General features: G+C 50.7%; 6 protein-coding genes across 6 annotated transcripts; 2 read left to right on the forward strand and 4 right to left on the reverse strand.

Moving 5' to 3' along the window:
* Positions 1–4,014: 4,014 nt before the first annotated feature.
* P152DRAFT_473561 (kinase-like protein) lies at positions 4,015–6,368 on the reverse strand (the record flags this gene model as incomplete). The annotated part of the gene is made up of 3 exons (XM_033681248.1): positions 4,015–5,435; positions 5,493–5,764; positions 5,827–6,368. The coding sequence occupies 3 exons, from the start codon at positions 6,366–6,368 to the stop codon at positions 4,015–4,017; spliced, it is 2,235 nt and encodes a 744-aa protein (XP_033534672.1).
* A 674-nt stretch (positions 6,369–7,042) lies between these two features.
* P152DRAFT_458208 (uncharacterized protein) lies at positions 7,043–8,350 on the reverse strand. The gene is made up of 2 exons (XM_033679404.1): positions 7,998–8,350; positions 7,043–7,940 (listed from the first exon to the last, which is right to left on the reverse strand). Exons 1-2 carry the CDS (start codon positions 8,082–8,084, stop codon positions 7,212–7,214), a joined length of 816 nt encoding a protein of 271 aa, XP_033534673.1. The 5' UTR covers positions 8,085–8,350; the 3' UTR covers positions 7,043–7,211.
* A 658-nt stretch (positions 8,351–9,008) lies between these two features.
* P152DRAFT_396227 (cyclin-like protein) lies at positions 9,009–9,989 on the forward strand (the record flags this gene model as incomplete). Its single annotated transcript, XM_033676342.1, has 2 exons — positions 9,009–9,341; positions 9,405–9,989. Coding segments are annotated over 2 exons (918 nt in total), but the record flags the coding sequence as incomplete, so codon positions are not given.
* A 1,249-nt stretch (positions 9,990–11,238) lies between these two features.
* On the reverse strand, positions 11,239–12,700 carry P152DRAFT_458211 (uncharacterized protein). Its single transcript, XM_033679405.1, has 4 exons — positions 12,321–12,700; positions 12,237–12,252; positions 11,951–12,043; positions 11,239–11,883 (listed from the first exon to the last, which is right to left on the reverse strand). The coding sequence occupies exons 1-4, from the start codon at positions 12,355–12,357 to the stop codon at positions 11,583–11,585; spliced, it is 447 nt and encodes a 148-aa protein (XP_033534675.1). The 5' UTR covers positions 12,358–12,700; the 3' UTR covers positions 11,239–11,582.
* A 740-nt stretch (positions 12,701–13,440) lies between these two features.
* Positions 13,441–14,769, reverse strand: P152DRAFT_466326 (putative nuclear transport factor NTF-2; the record flags this gene model as incomplete). Its single annotated transcript, XM_033680688.1, has 5 exons — positions 13,441–13,557; positions 13,615–13,716; positions 13,773–13,844; positions 13,906–13,976; positions 14,745–14,769. 5 exons carry the CDS (start codon positions 14,767–14,769, stop codon positions 13,441–13,443), a joined length of 387 nt encoding a protein of 128 aa, XP_033534676.1.
* Positions 14,770–15,120: 351 nt separating this feature from the next.
* Positions 15,121–16,930, forward strand: P152DRAFT_458214 (uncharacterized protein). Its single transcript, XM_033679406.1, has one exon. It carries the CDS (start codon positions 15,558–15,560, stop codon positions 16,737–16,739), a length of 1,182 nt encoding a protein of 393 aa, XP_033534677.1. The 5' UTR covers positions 15,121–15,557; the 3' UTR covers positions 16,740–16,930.
* The last annotated feature ends 381 nt before the right edge of the window (positions 16,931–17,311 follow it).

Raw genomic sequence — 17,311 nt, forward strand, 5'->3', positions numbered from 1 at the left:
TTGATATCTCGCGCACAGAGACGCTGGGAGTGGGAGATTTCTTGATTCTCTCTTCTCTCTCTCTTCAGTTTAGATTAATGGAACTTAGTAATCACAGATCTTACGCATCCAGATCGTGTCAATGATAACCATAACAACCAGATGACGGTTTCGTCTCGTCTTGTCTTCTTTTACCTTATATATAATAGCCTACAGATATTTAGCTGTTATTCTTAGAATAATAACTATCACTAGTATTGTTCTCCGTCTTATCTTTCCCTGCTTACCTCGTGTGTGAAGTTCCTGCCCACTGATCGGACTGAACGAGGTCATCAGTCAGATATTCCAATCTCAACAGTCAGGATTTCCTCCCCACTCCAAATCCAAAGATATCCACTAGCAGGTCCGGCAGCGATCCAATTGTATCTATGCTTAATAAGAATAGAAACAAGACTGAATATCCCACTCACTAGTTGGCCAAAGGTTCGTGATTGTCTGTTGGTCTGCCGCTTGTTAGAAGCAACCATTATTGTTTATGCATGTCAGGTAATACATTCCTAAATTGGAATATGTCATGTAAATAGTTCTATCATCCAGAAGAAAAACCTAGATTTAGGAAATCAATCAAACGGATCAATTAGTCCTCAAGTTCAACACCACTCGCTCTAATTGATTGCACCGTCCAGTCCCAGATGTCAGAATACGAGTGCAACAGTTGTCAAATTGGTCAGCTGGAAACAACAAGTAAGAGATTCATCCCCTTTGTGCAATTGAAGTGAATCCTTATGCGCCGACGAGGCTGATAGGAGATCTTGGAGGCACGGGTAATGGTTGAGGAGCAATAGGAGGCTGATGGCTACCCCGTCACAAGCGGCAGATGTGCATAAAGATTGATACATCTGGTCTGATTGCAGAAATGATAGAGATTGGGGCCAGGAGTTGGCGAAGACAGTGAAGGAGTTAGTATATATTGTTGTCTTCCTCCAGCGTTCGGCTGCAGCAGAGACAGCCAAGCTGAACAGTCGTGACTTTCCAGAGGATCTCGAGGGATCCCTATATTTCCCTAGAGAATTATAATTGGTTTATTCAGCCGCTTCTCTCTGCCTTTTTTGCCAGGGCGTCCACTAATCCAGCAGTGGCGTTCATGGACTTCATAACGCTGGCGCTTATACAAGTGATGGTACACCATCTGGAATGGCCGCCGAATTACAGATGAATATCAGAGTGAATAATTTATAGAAATCGGTAGGAAAGTGCCTAGGTATAATTTTGGGGACGAGTGGCCCGCTTGGAACGAAGATGCGGTCCGCAAACCTTGAACACGCCAGACTTGGGTCGCAAAGTGAGAATATATATCATGGCGCTGCGATTGCTGTTCGATTCATCAGGCCGGACTCATCTTCCCGCATGCTCAAGCTATCCAGTTTCAACATGGATGGCCCTAGAATGGCACGTATCCTCTTTTTGGGTCTCTTCTTGACCTTCATTTCAGTCGTTGCCGCCAGCAATAAAGACTCTGAAGCTGTCAACATAGCTGCAGCCTACAGCGCCAATATTACTGATAGCTGGGCACGTTATGTTTATTGGCATAATCCAGATCGGAAGATAGTCGTTCGAGATCGGAATCACGGGAAGCTAGAGGAGATCCAGAGAGCTGTCATACCCAGAAAACAGTTCCCCCTTGCAGCTCACTACCGCACTAGCAGCAAGTATACCATAAAGAGACAGATAATGTAGGATTCTGCGACTTTTCTTCTCCGAGGCTCCACGCATACACCGACAACCTGTTGATGGTCAAATCATTGACGTCGCGTGCCGCTACCAGGACGAGAAATTTATTGAATGGTCTACTACTCCGATCGGCTACAAGTCCGCATCTAGACTCGTTGCAGCGGAAGTAGATCATAAACTTCGACGATTTTATATCAACGACAAGGATTTTGTCGTTCAAGCAATAGACGGAAAAGTCAGTCGACTTGGGCCGAGAGCTGGGCGGGGATCACGCGTTGCTGCTGCGGTCTCTGCCGGGTCTACTGACATTTATGTCTTCTTCGTTTCGGAGAATAAGCCCTTGCTTCCCTTACATTCAACGGCAGTGAGTGGTGAGAAGGTATGATTATGGTCCTATACACTGCTCTATACAAGTTGACAGGGAGACAAACTGACTGATGATACCCCATAAAACCCTGCCTGCTATAGCAGAGTTCACCTCACACCTAGATATTAGTTTCGCCGCTGTTGCCTGATCTGATCCATTGATAGTCCGAATATTCTATATCAGCCAAGACAGGGTTGCTGGCGAGTGGACGTTTGAAGGTGGATCCTGGACCAACACAACCGACGCTCTGCCGCAAGAACAGGATGCCATCGCTGGTGGGCCTGTCACGGCTTCACGGAGCATGAATGGCTCAGGGAGGTACAAAGAATATGTCTACACCGCAGCTGGAGGTCGAATCAATTACTTGGCAAGGACCTACGCCAGCGGGGGCCCTTTTCAGATTCCCTTTGCAGAATTTGAAGTTCCTAAGTCTGAACCATTCTTTGACAAAGGACAGATCATTGGTTTTGTGTCTGGTACAGTGGGCTTTATTGGCATCGTTGTAGCAACATGGGGTGTTAGAAAGAAAACTGAGAAGCCCGTAGGTCAGGGGCAGGAAGTAATAGTTATAAGACCTAATAGACAAGGTATAGGGTTCTTCGATATACAAGTCCTTGACACGGTCTGTCTCGATATGCAAGGTCTGCAGTTACCGGTTCCATTAATCTAAACCGAAGAGAGAAGGAAAAAGAGGAATTCCCCTTGCGCTTCTGCTACCTCCTCTCCACCATCCTAATACACTGGTTCACACACGACTGCTTGTGGCTTTTCTTGAGCTGGCCTCTTTTTGCAGATCTATCACATATGAGAGAAGAAAGTGAAAAATCAATTCCATGAATGCTTAATAAGGTATAGGTTCAGCAAATTGCGAACATTGGTATCATCTGTTTGAGGGCAACTCAGACACATTCTATTACGGGACATTGAGTTCGACTCGCTTTCTGTACTCCATGACACTGACGAGGTTGCTTCTCTTGAGGATTAAGAGACATCAAAACCCAGGGCTATAACAATGGTAAGAGCAAAGGGAATTGAAATATGGAAATGTGCTGCGCAATTCTCGTCGTGTTCCTGGGTGATATCGTGACACCTTTTCCTGTCATCTCTAGTCAGGTCGCCTTTGATGCCTGGCAAAGTAGTCGAACGGCGGACACGGTGATTGTTCTTTGGACTAATTCACATCTTTCACATGAAACAATGTACAACATGCGCCGGAAGCTCTATTACCAAATCTTGTGTATGGATACAGCTGGACCCTCGTTACCCAGTCGAGGATATGTGGTGTTCCGGTCCTGAAATAAAGCACGGCAGTCCACTCGGAGACCGACCATCCTCTCAAGGAGCATCCGCACCATACTCGGAGAATTTATCGCGCATGGATGAGGGTCGGACCGTGTACTTGTACCACTCCACGCAATCCTGGAGGCTGGAGTCCATGTCGAGATCGTGGCGTGGTGCGTCGCTGTTCTTCGCACAGCAGCCCACCGTTGCACACCGTTGCGGAACTACTAACGCCCAGCTCGGAGATCAAAGGTGCTCGGGATATCAACGTCTCGTGTGGGGCACGAGAAAAGGATGTGCAGTTGTGGTGTGGCACTGGACGACCAAATGTAAATCATTAGTGGGTGGTCTGTCACATCCGCACGGGCAGGTTCATTAGCGCATGGAAATTTACCATCATCGTTGAATTAGGTTCCATGGTACTCGCTTGATTACTTGTTTGACAACCATCAGCGATCTCGATTGGCTTGGAGTAGACCATCATGGCAGAGCACAGCATATCTCCTCCGTTCAATGGAAACTATCCGACTCTGATTGTCATAATCTCGGTTCTCGGCGGGCATCGACACGTAACTCTCAACTGCGAGATGAAATTGTCAACATCAAGCGCCATCCATCCATCGTAGGACCCTGGAGTCGAAAATGGCGATTTATCTTCAGCCATGCCTCATGAAAAAGGGATGCTTTAAAGCATCATGAGGGTTGATACGCTGCGTCGGGTCGAGCTTGAGGCACTGGTCCAACAAATCCATGAAATTACGGTGCAACCGCGCGTCCTCACCGGGCGGAATAGGGACCGCCATCTTCACTCGAGTCGCCAAGTCGATTTCCGGCTTGCTGATGGCCATACGCTTCTCATAGTACTGCTGAGTGGTCCGGTCTTGCTGCAGAGCGATGAATGTGATGTGATCATGTTCGAAATGGTCATTCCCGAAGCGACCGTCGCGAACCATCCACTTCGGAAACTTCCCGCGACACTCCATGAACTTGAGTAGCTGGTTGTTGTTGGTCCTGCCATCGAACAGGATCTTTCCTGTATACAACTCAAAGAGTGTACAGCCCGCCGCCCACATGTCGATGGCGAAGTCAAAGGGGAGGCCAAGGACGACTTCGGGTGCGCGATAATATCGACTTGCGAGGTAGCTGGTAATCTCGGCTTCCTCCTTTTCCATCGACGTGCCAAAGTCCGCAAGTTTGATATTCTTATGCGCGTGATCCACTAGGATATTGTCTGGTTTGATATCGGCATGGATGATGTTGCACTTCTTGAGGTGAGAGAGTGCGAGGAAGACCTGTCTCGCAAACTGACGTACTCCGGTGATGTGAAGGCCGGAGTTATTGCCAATTTTCTTGAGCAATTGCCTGAAGTCCATGTCCATGTTCTCGTAGACCAGCCACAGATGATACTTATGCTCGAATGAATCGACGAACCGAAGGATATGCTTTCGATCCTCGGGATCCGCCTCATTTAGCGTCTTCACAACCGAAATCTCCTTGAGTCCGCCTTTCTTGATCTCGTCGTTGTTGCGGATGATCTTGAGGACCACGATTTTGCTAGTGGGGATGTCTTTGGCTCGAACCACGTTTGCAAATACGCCGCTGCCCAGATTCTCAATGATCTGATATCGTTCGTTAACGATCTCGTGGATTATGGGCCTAAAGAAACCCTCCGAGTCATCCTGCTCTCGGGCCAACCCAGCGTCCAGGTCCTGACGAACAATGGGCTTATTCGAGTCTTCAACCTGGATGTCATCCTCAAAACTTTCGGAAAACATATCGGGTACTTTGGGGCCAGTCGGAGACGAGATGGAAGCCGTGGCTGGATCTTCGACCGGGGGTAGCTCTGCTACAGACTTCGCCGTTCGACTTTCATCGTGGACATGATGCTGATGTTCATCGCGAGCCAGGTCTGCCTTTTGGTCTGCTGTGGGATCATAATCAGCTGCAGAGACCCCGGGTATGGCGAGACGAGGCTCGGCGCGCTCCAGCTTTGGGGCGTTGCCTTCATCGAACGAATCGGCTTGAGAGCCAGGAGAATCGACGGCTTGGGGGGAATTCGGGGAAAGGAGGGGAGTCACTATAGTAGGTGTCAGAGGCCTTCCAAACATGGTCGACGCTTCCAAGGGCTGCTTACCGCTCTCCGACACGGTGACTGATCTCGTCGGATCGTAGGCTTCAGGGGTGGTGACTTCGCCGCTATGCTCAAGAGCCTGGACTAGTAAGGGCTTCGCTGATTGATTCTTGTATTTCGCTTTAATGGCCTCCCTGCGTTTTCGACGCTCTTCAATCAAAGTGGCTTCGTCGACGGGACTTAGGTCTGTCGTTAGTTCCTGGTCCTCGGAACCCACAGTTAACGCTGAAGGACCAGTGGACACGCTGTCGCCATTCGAGAGGGTATCACCCGTGCTGTGATGCTGGTCAGTCTGGTTTTGAAATCGAATAGGACGAGTAGAGGCATACAAATGAACGGTTTTCGCCCGACCAGGTCTCGCGCTTGGAGTGGAGTTGGGAGTAGCTGTGTTAATTGAAGAAGCATGGCCTCTGTCAGGTATGCCTTTCGCACCACCACGCCCTGGATGCCGATTCTGTCCCGACCTTCCACTTGACGCGGTTCCATTGGCAGTCGCAGCTGGTGCTTCGCGGAAGGTAGCCCGTCGCTCATCCCGTCGATAATCGTGGTGCGAATAATCGTTTCCTCTGCTCCTCCGTGCGGGTGAGCGGCTTCGATCGCGGGGCAGCCGATCTGAGTGGTGGGTAGAGGACTCTTGACCCGATCGGCTGTGTCTGTCCCTCGCTGACGGATCTCCATCTCGATCATAGTATCCCCGATTGTGGCCATATTCCCGTTCTCCCTGATAAGCATGACGGCTTTGTCGCTGTTCCTCATAATGGACCTTGAATCGTCTAGGGTCACGTCGATGGCTGTGGTCTTCATCGTCGTCTCGACGACGTTTCTCACCCCGAGGGGATCTGGACCGAAACGGGGAGCGGGATCGATCTCGGGCGCCATCTAAGCCGAACGAAAGTCTTGGTGATCGTGACTGGGAGTCTCGAGTTCTGTCTGGACGGTCAATATCGGAGTCACTCGTGGCGTGCCGTGCCGTAGTTGCCTTCTCGACCTCAGTCTCGATGATTTCCCCCTCTGATGCCGACGGTGAGCTCATGATGGGCGCAAGATATTACAGTCTTGGCCACGGAAGCCGGAGACGCCGACCTTGGAGGGTGGAAAACGCGTTAGCTTTGCCGTTGTGACCAACAATAGAGGAGGCCTATCAAGCCTGACCAACAGTCATCACCTTTCCTCTAATTCCGTGCAAGCTGCTGCAGCGGCGGCCGAAACTCTCAGATGGAGCAAGAGCGAGAGAAAGGGCTTCGTAATTTGACGGTTGGGTGTACGAAAGAGCAAATGGGTGATGTGTGATGTCAAGTTCTCAAGCTGTAGAAGGGACGAAAGAAGAAGTGAATCATGGAATTCCCAGACATCAAAGTGATCAATCACAAAGTGCTGGTGCTGCATGGGAGCGAGGCAACGAAATGAGGCCACAAGGCCGCAACGCTCTCTGCGTCGCACGGGGATGAGATCAGGAGAGAGAAATATTATTATATTAATAAGACTCACGGACTGCATTTCAAGGGAATGGGCGTCTTTAAGCCTTAATTATATTTTTCCATGCTGATTGATATGAGAATCTTGGAAATCTAAATGGTGAGCTCGTGGCGGACGAAGACTGCATTCCATCGTAAACTCATCCAGAAATTATGTGAATTCATCATTTATAAGCTATTCAAAGTCGGCGTTTATCAATGTATCAACCCTAACACTAGTCACTCGGCTCAGATCTGCATCGCCGTACTAAGAATTGAGGGCTACATTGATGAGTCCGAGGCTCCGTAGCCCAAACAAAAGGCTCAGTGTAAGGAGGACTCCCAGAGCGATAGCCCGCCATTGGTGTGCGAGCCGCGTAGTGGATGACCTACTGACAATGAGCGTCCTCTGCAGTAGAGGTACATACCGTTTGAGGCCTGGCAATCCGTCCAAGCTCTCTTCGTTCCTCCGACCCCAGGGTTCTATGCCCTTGGCCAAGGCATTTTCCTCAGTCTTGAAGTTCCACAGTTGAAGAGTCTCCCGCGCTATCATATTTCCATCCAAATACTGTGCGTTTCCCGGCTTGGGCTTCTCAGCTGCGACGCTACTAAGCACCGGTACCGCAAAACCGCAGCTCGTCTGTGCCTTGAAGACATCAAGTATAATGAGCGCTCGAACGCCGGTCAAGCTGACTCCGATAGGGACATCTGGGTCAACCTGCATCCCGGATTTGACAGCTTTCGTAAACCACGAGTCAAAGCCATCAGGGCCAGGGCTTCCACGCTCTATCACTCGACCGCGGCAGAAGAGCCGCATGATGCGTGGCGACTTGCCGAAGCTACAAGCCATGATCGTGGCACGCCCATTTTCATATATATGGGAGATGGTTTCGATTCCTGAACCTGTTTTGTCCAAATACACGACACGATTCGGCGAGAGAACCGCAAGTGTGGACCGCGGATACCCCTTAGGGGAGAGATTCACATGATCACCTGTCTAGTCCTGGTCAGCGACTAGCCTCTTTGATAACATTCGCCGGTACGGTAAGCTTACAAGAGGTGCAGATGCAATGTAGAAAAGCGGCTGGGAAAGAAGCCACTCGGTTAACTCAGGCGTTAGAGACGGATAAAATTGGACCATATTCGAGGCAGGGTGAGGGAGCAGTTATATCCACAATGGCATGAAATCCGCGCTTGATTTGCCCCTGAAACCGACTTTGGGCAACTCAGTTCGAACTTAGGGGGATTAACTCAAGAATTGATTCAAACCAAACCAGAGGAAGTGGAGTTTAGAAACTGTGGGAGCGATCAGTGCTTGTAGGGGTGAGTCACGTTAATCCGACCTCGGGATTTACTATCGTATTCTAGAATTACTGAACGTTAAAAAAAGCTCCTATTCGGCCATCAGTTAACTCCGTTTGGCTGAAGATCTTTGGAGCGTCTTAGGCCTTAGCTACATAATAGGTTAGGCATATGGCGTTGTTACCAGAGGCCCCGCGGTCGGAAAGCGACACGATTTTATAATCACGTGATAAATGTCTTAGTAAGAAACATGTCTATTGGGCAAATGGGCACCGTGTCCAAGTCACCCGTGTCCATGACTCCATGAGACACCGTCTCGTCCAAAAGCCAACGAACTACCAAATTTCAAGGCGGACGAAATGAACCAATCATGCTGGTTTCACTTCCCCTCGTACCTACCTGTACATGGCCTGGAGCGTCTCTCATTATTATTATTCACTCCTCGTCGGAACAAGAATCATTCCTGAGCGAATCTACCCAGCGGATATCCCAGATTCCCAGGCGGGTTTGCTTCTGTTGCTTTCATGTGGGCACAATCTTCACTTTACGACAGATATATCTATCGCCTGCAACAGCTTCTCCAATTGCGCCTTTGAAGGAGACCTGTCTCCAGCTTCTTTATTTCACTTCACGCCCCGCGTCGCATCGAATCACCTCTCGAACGGTTCGGTTCCTCTCATGTTGCTTACCGGGGCATCATTCTGTCCCTCTCCTTCCCTTCTCTCCCTGAATGCAATCATCGATCTCTTCTAAGCTCCTCGCCATGGGTTCCGGAGAAAAGTCGGGGCATCCGCTGATTGACGATTTCTTCTCATACCTTAAACCACAGAAGTCTCCGCAAGATGTGCTTGCGGAGAAAGAACGCCAATGGATATATGCCGAGGAGGAGCTCTTGAGAACCCCATCGATCTTGGACGGCATGTCGCTTGAGGAAGAAAGGATCGCTCGGTTCAAAGGGACGAATTTCATCACTCAAGTTGGCATTATGCTCAAGCTGTCTCAAATCACAATCTCGACGGCTTCCGCCCTCCTCAACCGGTACCTTATGCGACGGTCTCTCGTCGCTAAGAGTGACTACAAGCCTCTACATCACTATGTGAGTGTCTACGTGCGACTTGGTAGCTCGAATCGAGAACGCTGATTCTTCGCTTCCCAACAGCAAATCGCTGGAATCTGCCTCTTCATCGCGACCAAGATCGAAGAGCAATGCCGCAACATCAAGGAAGTTGTCATCGCGTGTTGCCGTGTCGCCCTCAAGAACCCCAACATGATTGTCGATGAACAAACCAAAGACTACTGGCGCTGGCGCGACACCATCAACCTCAACGAGGACAAGATTCTGGACATGCTATGCTTCGACGTCAACATCGAATCTCCCTACCGACTACTTTTCGATATGCTCAAGTACTATAACGTCGCGCATGAGAAGCAGCTTCGGAATGCTGCCTGGAGTTTCCTCAACGACTCCAACTTAACCCAGGCATCCTTGCTATTCACGGCCCGGACGATTGCTGCGGCTGCGCTCTATTGCGGGGCCAAACATTGCGGGGTCGATTTTGCGGATGATGGCGGTGGCCGACCATGGTGGGAAGTCCAACGAGTGAAGCTCAGGGATGTGCGACGGGCGTGCAACTACATGGCCGACGGTTACGATGGAAAGGTCGCCGAGGCGGCGAAGCAATTGGATCCCCAAAGCAAAGATCGATGGTCGTTATATGGAGCGATGCGGACCCCCGAAGACGGCGACGAGCGGAATGCGAAGACCCGAGTGCGACGAGAGAGCGGAATGGCAACACCTGGAAGCGCGATTTCGTTTGGGGAAGCGGAGGGAGCGCCAGAGACGCAGCGCACCGACAGTCAACTCACCGCAGAGAAGTCGCGTCGAAGTGAGCGAGCACCGCTGGAGAACGGGACCATCCCGACGTCGCACGCCAATAATGGCGACGATCCTATCGCAAATGACCTGAAGAAACCCGAAAAACGCACCCTCGCATCACGAATCCCCGCAGCGGTAGCGTCTGTTTCGCGGGTTCCGGCGGCGGCACGACAACTCCAGGAAGCACATGAGAATGGCGATGAGCGACCGGCGAAACGCGCTCGAACCGAAGAACGAGATCCGGATCCGATTCGTGACATCACCAATGGGCGCGTATTGCCGGCGAAGATCAATGGGAACGGTCTTGAGCCGGTGAAGGCAGCAGAGGAGGAGGACCCTGCTATCGGAAGTGAGGAAGGAGAAGTTGAAGAATAAACACCACATGAACCCTACGAACCACGATCTCACCACACAATATTCATACTAATGTGTCTTGTTATTCTTATTATTATAGATCTCTCCCTGGATGATCGACCACAGCCAGTTCCACTGATGGTCTTGAGTCGAGAGAAACTTGTATGCTTGCGAAACCGACATTCTGCAAACGGGGACATCCTTCGTTTTGCGAGACAGATCGAAAGCGCCCGTTGCCGGCGGCTGAAGTGGTTGTTCGAGATTGAGGAAGGCGACAAGTTCCATGAGCGAGAGGAAGGCGAAATCTGGAGCGACTGAGGCGGTCCAACTTGAAGCACGGTCCTCGAACATGTTCATTGCTATTCTTTGGAGTTCTGAGGCGAATGAACCGGTTGATACCACGGCAATACCAGGAAACGCGGAGTTTTGGGAACGAGCCTGGAGCACTTCGGCACTGTAGTGCATTCTGAGCCAGGAGAGCGAGGCTGTAGATATGAATAGATTGACCCCTGAGCGAATTGATTAGGTTCAATCATCTCCTGATTAATTCCATGGTTAATACATCGCTCCTGAATGACGCAACCCCCCCTTTTCTGTTCTGTGTAGCTAATATCAAGCTGTCAACCATGCACAAGTCGAGTACATGTCCACGATCGCTCGGTTCACTATCGGCTTTCACGAAAGCCCGTGCAAACACATGTGCTAAATAAGCGGTGAGTTAGGCTGGGAATTCGACAAAGTCAAGTTACTGGTATATCAGTTACTGGCATCAAACGGAATAATGTGGAACTGGATAGTAAGCGATACACGTCTTGCGAGCAAAAGATACGGATACATCGACGTTTTTGCAAATAAAACTGATAGCGTCCAAAAAAAAATGACAGCGTAACCAGACCATCCAGAAAAGACAATACGGCTGACTACTGTTCGACGCCTCGGTAGCGAGATACCTAGCGAGAAACATCAAATCGTGATCATATGCGCCTCGGACGCCATATCCAGCAACCAGCCACCGAGGCCGACGAATTCAAATCCCATGCTCTTGAATCGTGTCCACAACCGAATGCCAGGATAACATACTCATAGCAACCAGCCCCTCCCTCCCGATCACACAATCATCTGCGCAACCCCCTGGCCGCCCAGCGTTTTCGAGCTCATGAACTCCTGCTTCTTCAACCCGGCCAACGCATAGAACGCCGCAGCCACGAGCAGTAGGATCGCCGCGGCGATCAGGCTCGTCGTCTTCGCGATGATCGATAACCATTGGATGGTCGACATGACGCCGTAGACGGCGGCGCGCATGTAGGACGTGTTGAAGCGACGGATGAATTCGTCGAACTTTCCGGAGGTCGGGCAGATCCGAAGGAGGAGGGGGATCTCGATAAAGAGGATGATGAAGGAACATACACTGTGACGACGGGTTAGATGCGGGCCAGCGACCCAGCACGCAGAAATGGAGGGTGTCGAGCACGTACAGGCATATGACGCTAAAAACGATAACCCAATGGAAGTTGAAGATGTTTGCAATGCCGAGGGCAAAGCATAGGATCATTGCGATCACTCCGGTCCTGTTCGGGGCATGTCAGTCGTGGTTTTCTATTCATCCACCGCAGATTGTTCGGGATCGTGTCTCGGTCTAGATCGCAGCGAGAACTCCATATCATGCCATGGAGAGGGACATTGTACAATCGGACATCGTACGATGCATAGGGGACTCATGGCACTGCCTGGGACGGGTTGTGATTGCATGGCGGTACTAACCATTGTCCATATATACCTATACAATAGCATGTCAGCATCCATCGCCTGGTCCATCCGAACCGCCCTCGACTCTATCGAACTTACTGAAGTTCCTCGTTCTGAACTCATCCATCAACGTCATGGCGGCGGTCTGGCGGGACGAACCGCGATGGCAACCGAATTAGAAGGGGTTTGGATACGAGTGTGCCGAAGCGATCCGTGGTAGAGGCGTCCAAGGTTGTATTGTTGTCCTCTCGGTTTCGGGAATTCGGGGAACTGATGCGCAGCGGCGTGCGATGATGGATGGAACACGGCAAAGTTGAGGAGGGATTTGGGGAATCGACGGATGGGAAGGAGTCGGTTTAAGAGAATCGTGGCAGTGACAATGGCAGTAACAGAAAACGGGTGTTGTGAAGTGCGTTGCGGACAAAGAGGGAAGTAAAGGTGCTGCCTCAATAAGCTTGCGTAAGTCAGAAGTAGAGAAGCTCCACGTTGTTCACGTTTGTCGGACTTCTAGAGCCTAGAGGGATGGCCGATGGCCGACGGGGCAACGCTGCTGGGGCTGCCACGCTTGGCTATTTGCGGCCATTATCCCTGTTTTCACTTTGAATATTGAAATTGAACCTTATGCCTCAATCCTAATTTCAGAATGTGGAATCACTATTCTCATTTTGGAAATTGTAGAGCAAATCTATCGAGTTTAACAAGAGTCGGCCTGCTCATCAAGGTTGCCCTGAACTTCACAGCAGAGGGGTGACGTATGGACTTTAGCAATCAGCAATTCAGTATATATGGATGAAGGCCCCCATGCAAAGTCATATTCCGCGGTACCAAGAGGACTGTAGGTGACAGGAGTGTAAGCACCCGGAAAGTGCAGAATCCTTGGATGAATAATGTAGAGAAGCGACCCGAGTCGGCCACTCCGATTGCTGTCCCTTCAGACTCACTCATGTCCATCGTGGATGTGGTATCTCGCTGGGGAGCCGGAACTCGGGTCGAGGTTGGTACTGGTGTTGCCTACCACAGGTACAGCGGGTGATGGATATCTACAGCTTGTGTTCTTGCCAATAGAACGGCAAATCAGCCTCAAATCGTGACATGTATTCGTCCTTCTCCTGATATACCCCGCTATCTCTATGCCGATCAAGTACAAACATGAAAATGGAGTGAATTTATGCAAACGCATCGCTCACGCCATGGCAAGCAAGCAAGAACTACTTATGGCTTACGCAGCCGGATAGACTAGTCGGAAGATGTCGTTGAACACGTAATAGCTTCCTTGTCCATCGGGCTTCAGCTGGAACACTTGGCTGTAGCTCATCGGTCGCTGTTCTTCGTCGACCTAGAACGCGGTCAGTCGGAGAGCCCTGGCGAAACGCACTCGCGGAAAGTGACTCACCAGAAGTGCGCCGGTCACCATCACGACGATCGAGCCGTCTTCGGCCGCGGGTTGGGCATCGAGACTTGCCACCTGGTGCTTGACTTTTGAGAAGGGAAGGCCCTGTTTCCGAACAGTTAGATGAGTACCTAACGAGGAGGTTACATCGAGGCACAAACGGTCAACTTCTCCATGATGGCATCGGCGCCCATGGTCGGGGTTTGCTCAAAGGTGAGCATGGAGTTCGGGCGCTGAGCAGAGCAGGTTAGCGGGATGGTATCGAGGAGGAGGCATAGCAGCAGGAGCCCATACATATAAGCCGGCAAGTTGTGTCCGGTTTCCATCGAAGGTATTATAGTAGAATTCGACGAACTGCTCTGGTTCTTGTTAGATTCGTGGCCAAGGTGGGTGAGAAGTTTCGAGAACGTACGGGCGATACCAGTGAAATCCATCTTGACAGAGTTAAACGCTGGTCGGCTTGGAATAAGCGTCGGATATTTAGAGAGGTAGGGATGTGAAGAGGCAGAGAGTTGGCGAGTTGGTGAGTTTGATAATTTAAGAGAATTGTCCGTTGAGCTCTAGAACAGGCAGCGTTCTTTTGCATCCGACTTCCGTTGCGATGCGTTGTTGACGAGGGGCAGCCGCCATGCGACAGCATCGGGCAGCAAGGCTGTAAGGCGCCAATCCTTTGTCATTTGCGTGGACTGGACACGTGGATCATTGTTCTTCCGTGGGATACAAGTCACGTGCTATTTTGAAATCATCGTGAACTTGAAAGTTTTCTCCCACACCTTTCTCATCTTCATTAATCCTTTACAAGTACTTCCTGCTTTAACTGGCACCAAAATGCAAATAATGGTGCTTTGGATTGCTCTTGGGCAATATTAACCGTGGTGGTAAGTGAGCCTTTGCTATCTATCCTCCTCTCCAGCCCTGTTCGTCTGATGATTTACCACATAAACGATAACTTCTGAATCTCATGAAGAGAAAATTCAAGTTCAAGCTCAACAATCTGACTTTCGTCAACCCCTTTCAACTTGTTTCATGTAGCTTTATGGCACAGAGACTAACAAACTATACAGACTTCCACATACCTACCGTAGTGGGCGATGTTCACTGCAGGTAACATTGTATACATCTGCCCGCGGAACCTATGATGTTGTATAAGTCGAGCATGATTGGATGTACAGACCAATTGAGCTATCAACATAGATATCTTCATGAATGAATTCATCCAAGACAAAATCCTTTGTATATTGATGTGCTGCACTTTGAAGCGTGATGTACTGTGCCAGACGTAGAGCAACTGCTGATGGTAATAATTCTTCCACCTATTTCACAGACTGGAGACTGAGGGCTGGTCTTTGCCATCTATTGGAATCATGTGTTTACTCTATTGCCTTGCTCGCAAAACTCGGAGCAATCATGATGTTCGCCCACTTCGGAAGGACTTGCGAGTCGTGCCTTGTGTGACTTGTGAGGCAAACATCTGGAACTGCGCCTCCACTCTCCATGAAGTTCCCGTCCCCAACATCTGAGCATACCTCCACGGAAACCGAAAATATGCCTTGTCCTACATAAATTTCACGGAGAACGCGTGGCAGCAGCCAAGCCTCTGATGCTCGTAACTGAAACCAAACTGTGCCGCAACCTGCGCAACTGAACCAGCTTCCATACCTCTCGGCGTTCTCCCGTGCATTCAACATCAGTGGAACCGCTCATCACTTCCGCTACGGAATGGAAGTTGTCCCGATCATTGATGCCATGACGTTTCAGGGAAGAGGCTCAGCTCATGCCTTCATTCACGTAGGCCCAAGTGAATGGAGCCGATTGCAGGTATTAAAGTCGACGGATATCCTGAACGAAGGATCAACTACCTGTAAGTGTTCAGAGAGAAACTTTATATCCATCTCAGAGCATCCCCTGTTACGTTTGAGCCAATTTTTTATACAAGAGTCAACAACATGGCCTTCGGACAATCCACGGTTCCTCTGGGCCCAGTCCGTGCAATCAACAACCACGATGCTCCTCTTCCAGTCCATGCAATCAACCACCACGATGCCCCTCTTCCAGATTACAACAGCCTCACTTCGCAGGAACAAGCGGAGTTGAGGGCTTCAGACCGCGACGTCTTCTCGGATGACTATGAAGCTCCACCTCCACCCCCCACCTACGCCGATAGCACAGGCAACAGACCATCATATAGCCCTCCGACCAATATTAAAGAGAAGGATCCCTCTTGGTTGGCTCCACCACCAGACGATAGCCTCTATGGAGCCCAACCGGCCCCCGCACCAACCGCAACCAGCTCACGATCCCCAGCCCCGAGCATCCGCTCTGTCGTCACCACCGATCCTGGCACGTTCGTCCCAGGACACGTCCTCAAGGTCTCCTCCCTAGGAATCTCCTTGGTTCGACTTCCCGTCCGGTATTCGGAACTCGAAATCCCCATCCAGCGGGAAGACGGCAGCTCAGCGTACATGTCCCTTCGGGAGACGAAGGCCACTGGCAACAGCGTCCTCATGCGGAACGACAGCGTCGGCGCCAACGGTCAGATTAATGCCCGGCTCGTCGCCACGACCGAATATAACTTCGGCCCGTCCAAGCATCCGGTCATCCGTTGCATGCCGATGGGATCGTCAGGATTTTCTCGTCCATCGGCGCCGACCTCCCCAGGGCAGGCCTCGACCGATTGGCAGAACGTGTGGGAACAAGGAAAGGAAGGCGTCGAGGTCCTGGGGACGGGGAAATGGACACGAAAGACCTACGGGTTCACTTCACCCGAAGGCGGCGCATTCGAGTGGCGCTACGTCCAGGAGCGGGATGCTTCAGGCCAGCAACAGCTGACCATCGCCCTCGTCATGCTGCAGAACCGAAGTCAGTATGAAGGGGGGAACGCCAGGAAGGGCAAGGGGCCCGAGGGCGTGACAGTCGCGCAGCTCGTCCGAAACGAAGACACTCGGCCCCCCGGCGTCAGCAAGAACAACGCCGGGAATGGAGGAAACCTGGTTTTCCATCGCGACGCGCCCAAGTACATCTCGGAGGAGCTGGTGGTGGCGACGTGCTTGGTGATGCTGAAGAAAGAGGTCGACCGACGGAGAATGGTGCAGTATATGATGCTTGGTGCCGCCGTGGTTATACTTTAATAAACTTGCCATGCGATTTTCTTGGGCTTTCCGGTGTTTGGGATGAGTTCGGCATCGAATCCCAGGCAGATGCTTGGAGAACCGCCGATATTTCGGAAAAATAGGTATCCATATTATCGTTGCGGTCAATAGTGAACGTTTGTATCATACTTAACACTACCGCTCTATAAGTTATGAAACCTCATTCCGAGACTTGTTCGGTGGGCTCATTGGCACCGCGCTTGATTGTTGCGAATGTGCTCGGTAGTAGGTACTACCTATAACCTGGTAGGTAGCCTGATTTGTGCACGAGCTGTTGGACCCGCCGTCGGCGCTGAGGATATCCCTCTTTTGGTGTTGCATTCATGTTCCGGACTCTAACAGGGTTACACGCCGGGTTCTAATTACCGTACCCCCCATCAACCGATCGGCCTAAAATCTTACTGTTCGAACTCCGAAGGGCGAAGACCCTCGGGTTCACCTGTCGCGAAGGGCATGTTTTTCAAGGTCCTGACTTCCTGAGGAAGCGGGGATAATATTGCAAGAGCGCATCAATATCATGCTCGATAGTCGTCAATGCGTGCAGCAGGACC

This window comes from Eremomyces bilateralis, assembly GCF_010015585.1.
Source record: "Eremomyces bilateralis CBS 781.70 unplaced genomic scaffold P152scaffold_8, whole genome shotgun sequence".
In the NCBI taxonomy this organism is placed as follows: domain Eukaryota; kingdom Fungi; phylum Ascomycota; class Dothideomycetes; order Eremomycetales; family Eremomycetaceae; genus Eremomyces; species Eremomyces bilateralis.

Coding starts and splice junctions, on each gene's coding strand:
- P152DRAFT_458208 (XM_033679404.1), bottom strand. CDS start 8,084: ATGGTCCAATTTTATCCGTCTCTAACGCCTGAGTTAACCGAGTGGCTT. Junction 7,941..7,997: donor ACATTGCATCTGCACCTCTT/GTAAGCTTACCG, acceptor GACCAGGACTAG/ACAGGTGATCATGTGAATCT.
- P152DRAFT_458211 (XM_033679405.1), bottom strand. CDS start 12,357: ATGACGTTGATGGATGAGTTCAGAACGAGGAACTTCA. Junction 11,884..11,950: donor GTTTTTAGCGTCATATGCCT/GTACGTGCTCGA, acceptor CCGTCGTCACAG/TGTATGTTCCTTCATCATCC.
- P152DRAFT_458214 (XM_033679406.1), top strand. CDS start 15,558: ATGGCCTTCGGACAATCCACGGTTCCTCTGGGCCCAGTCCGTGCAATC.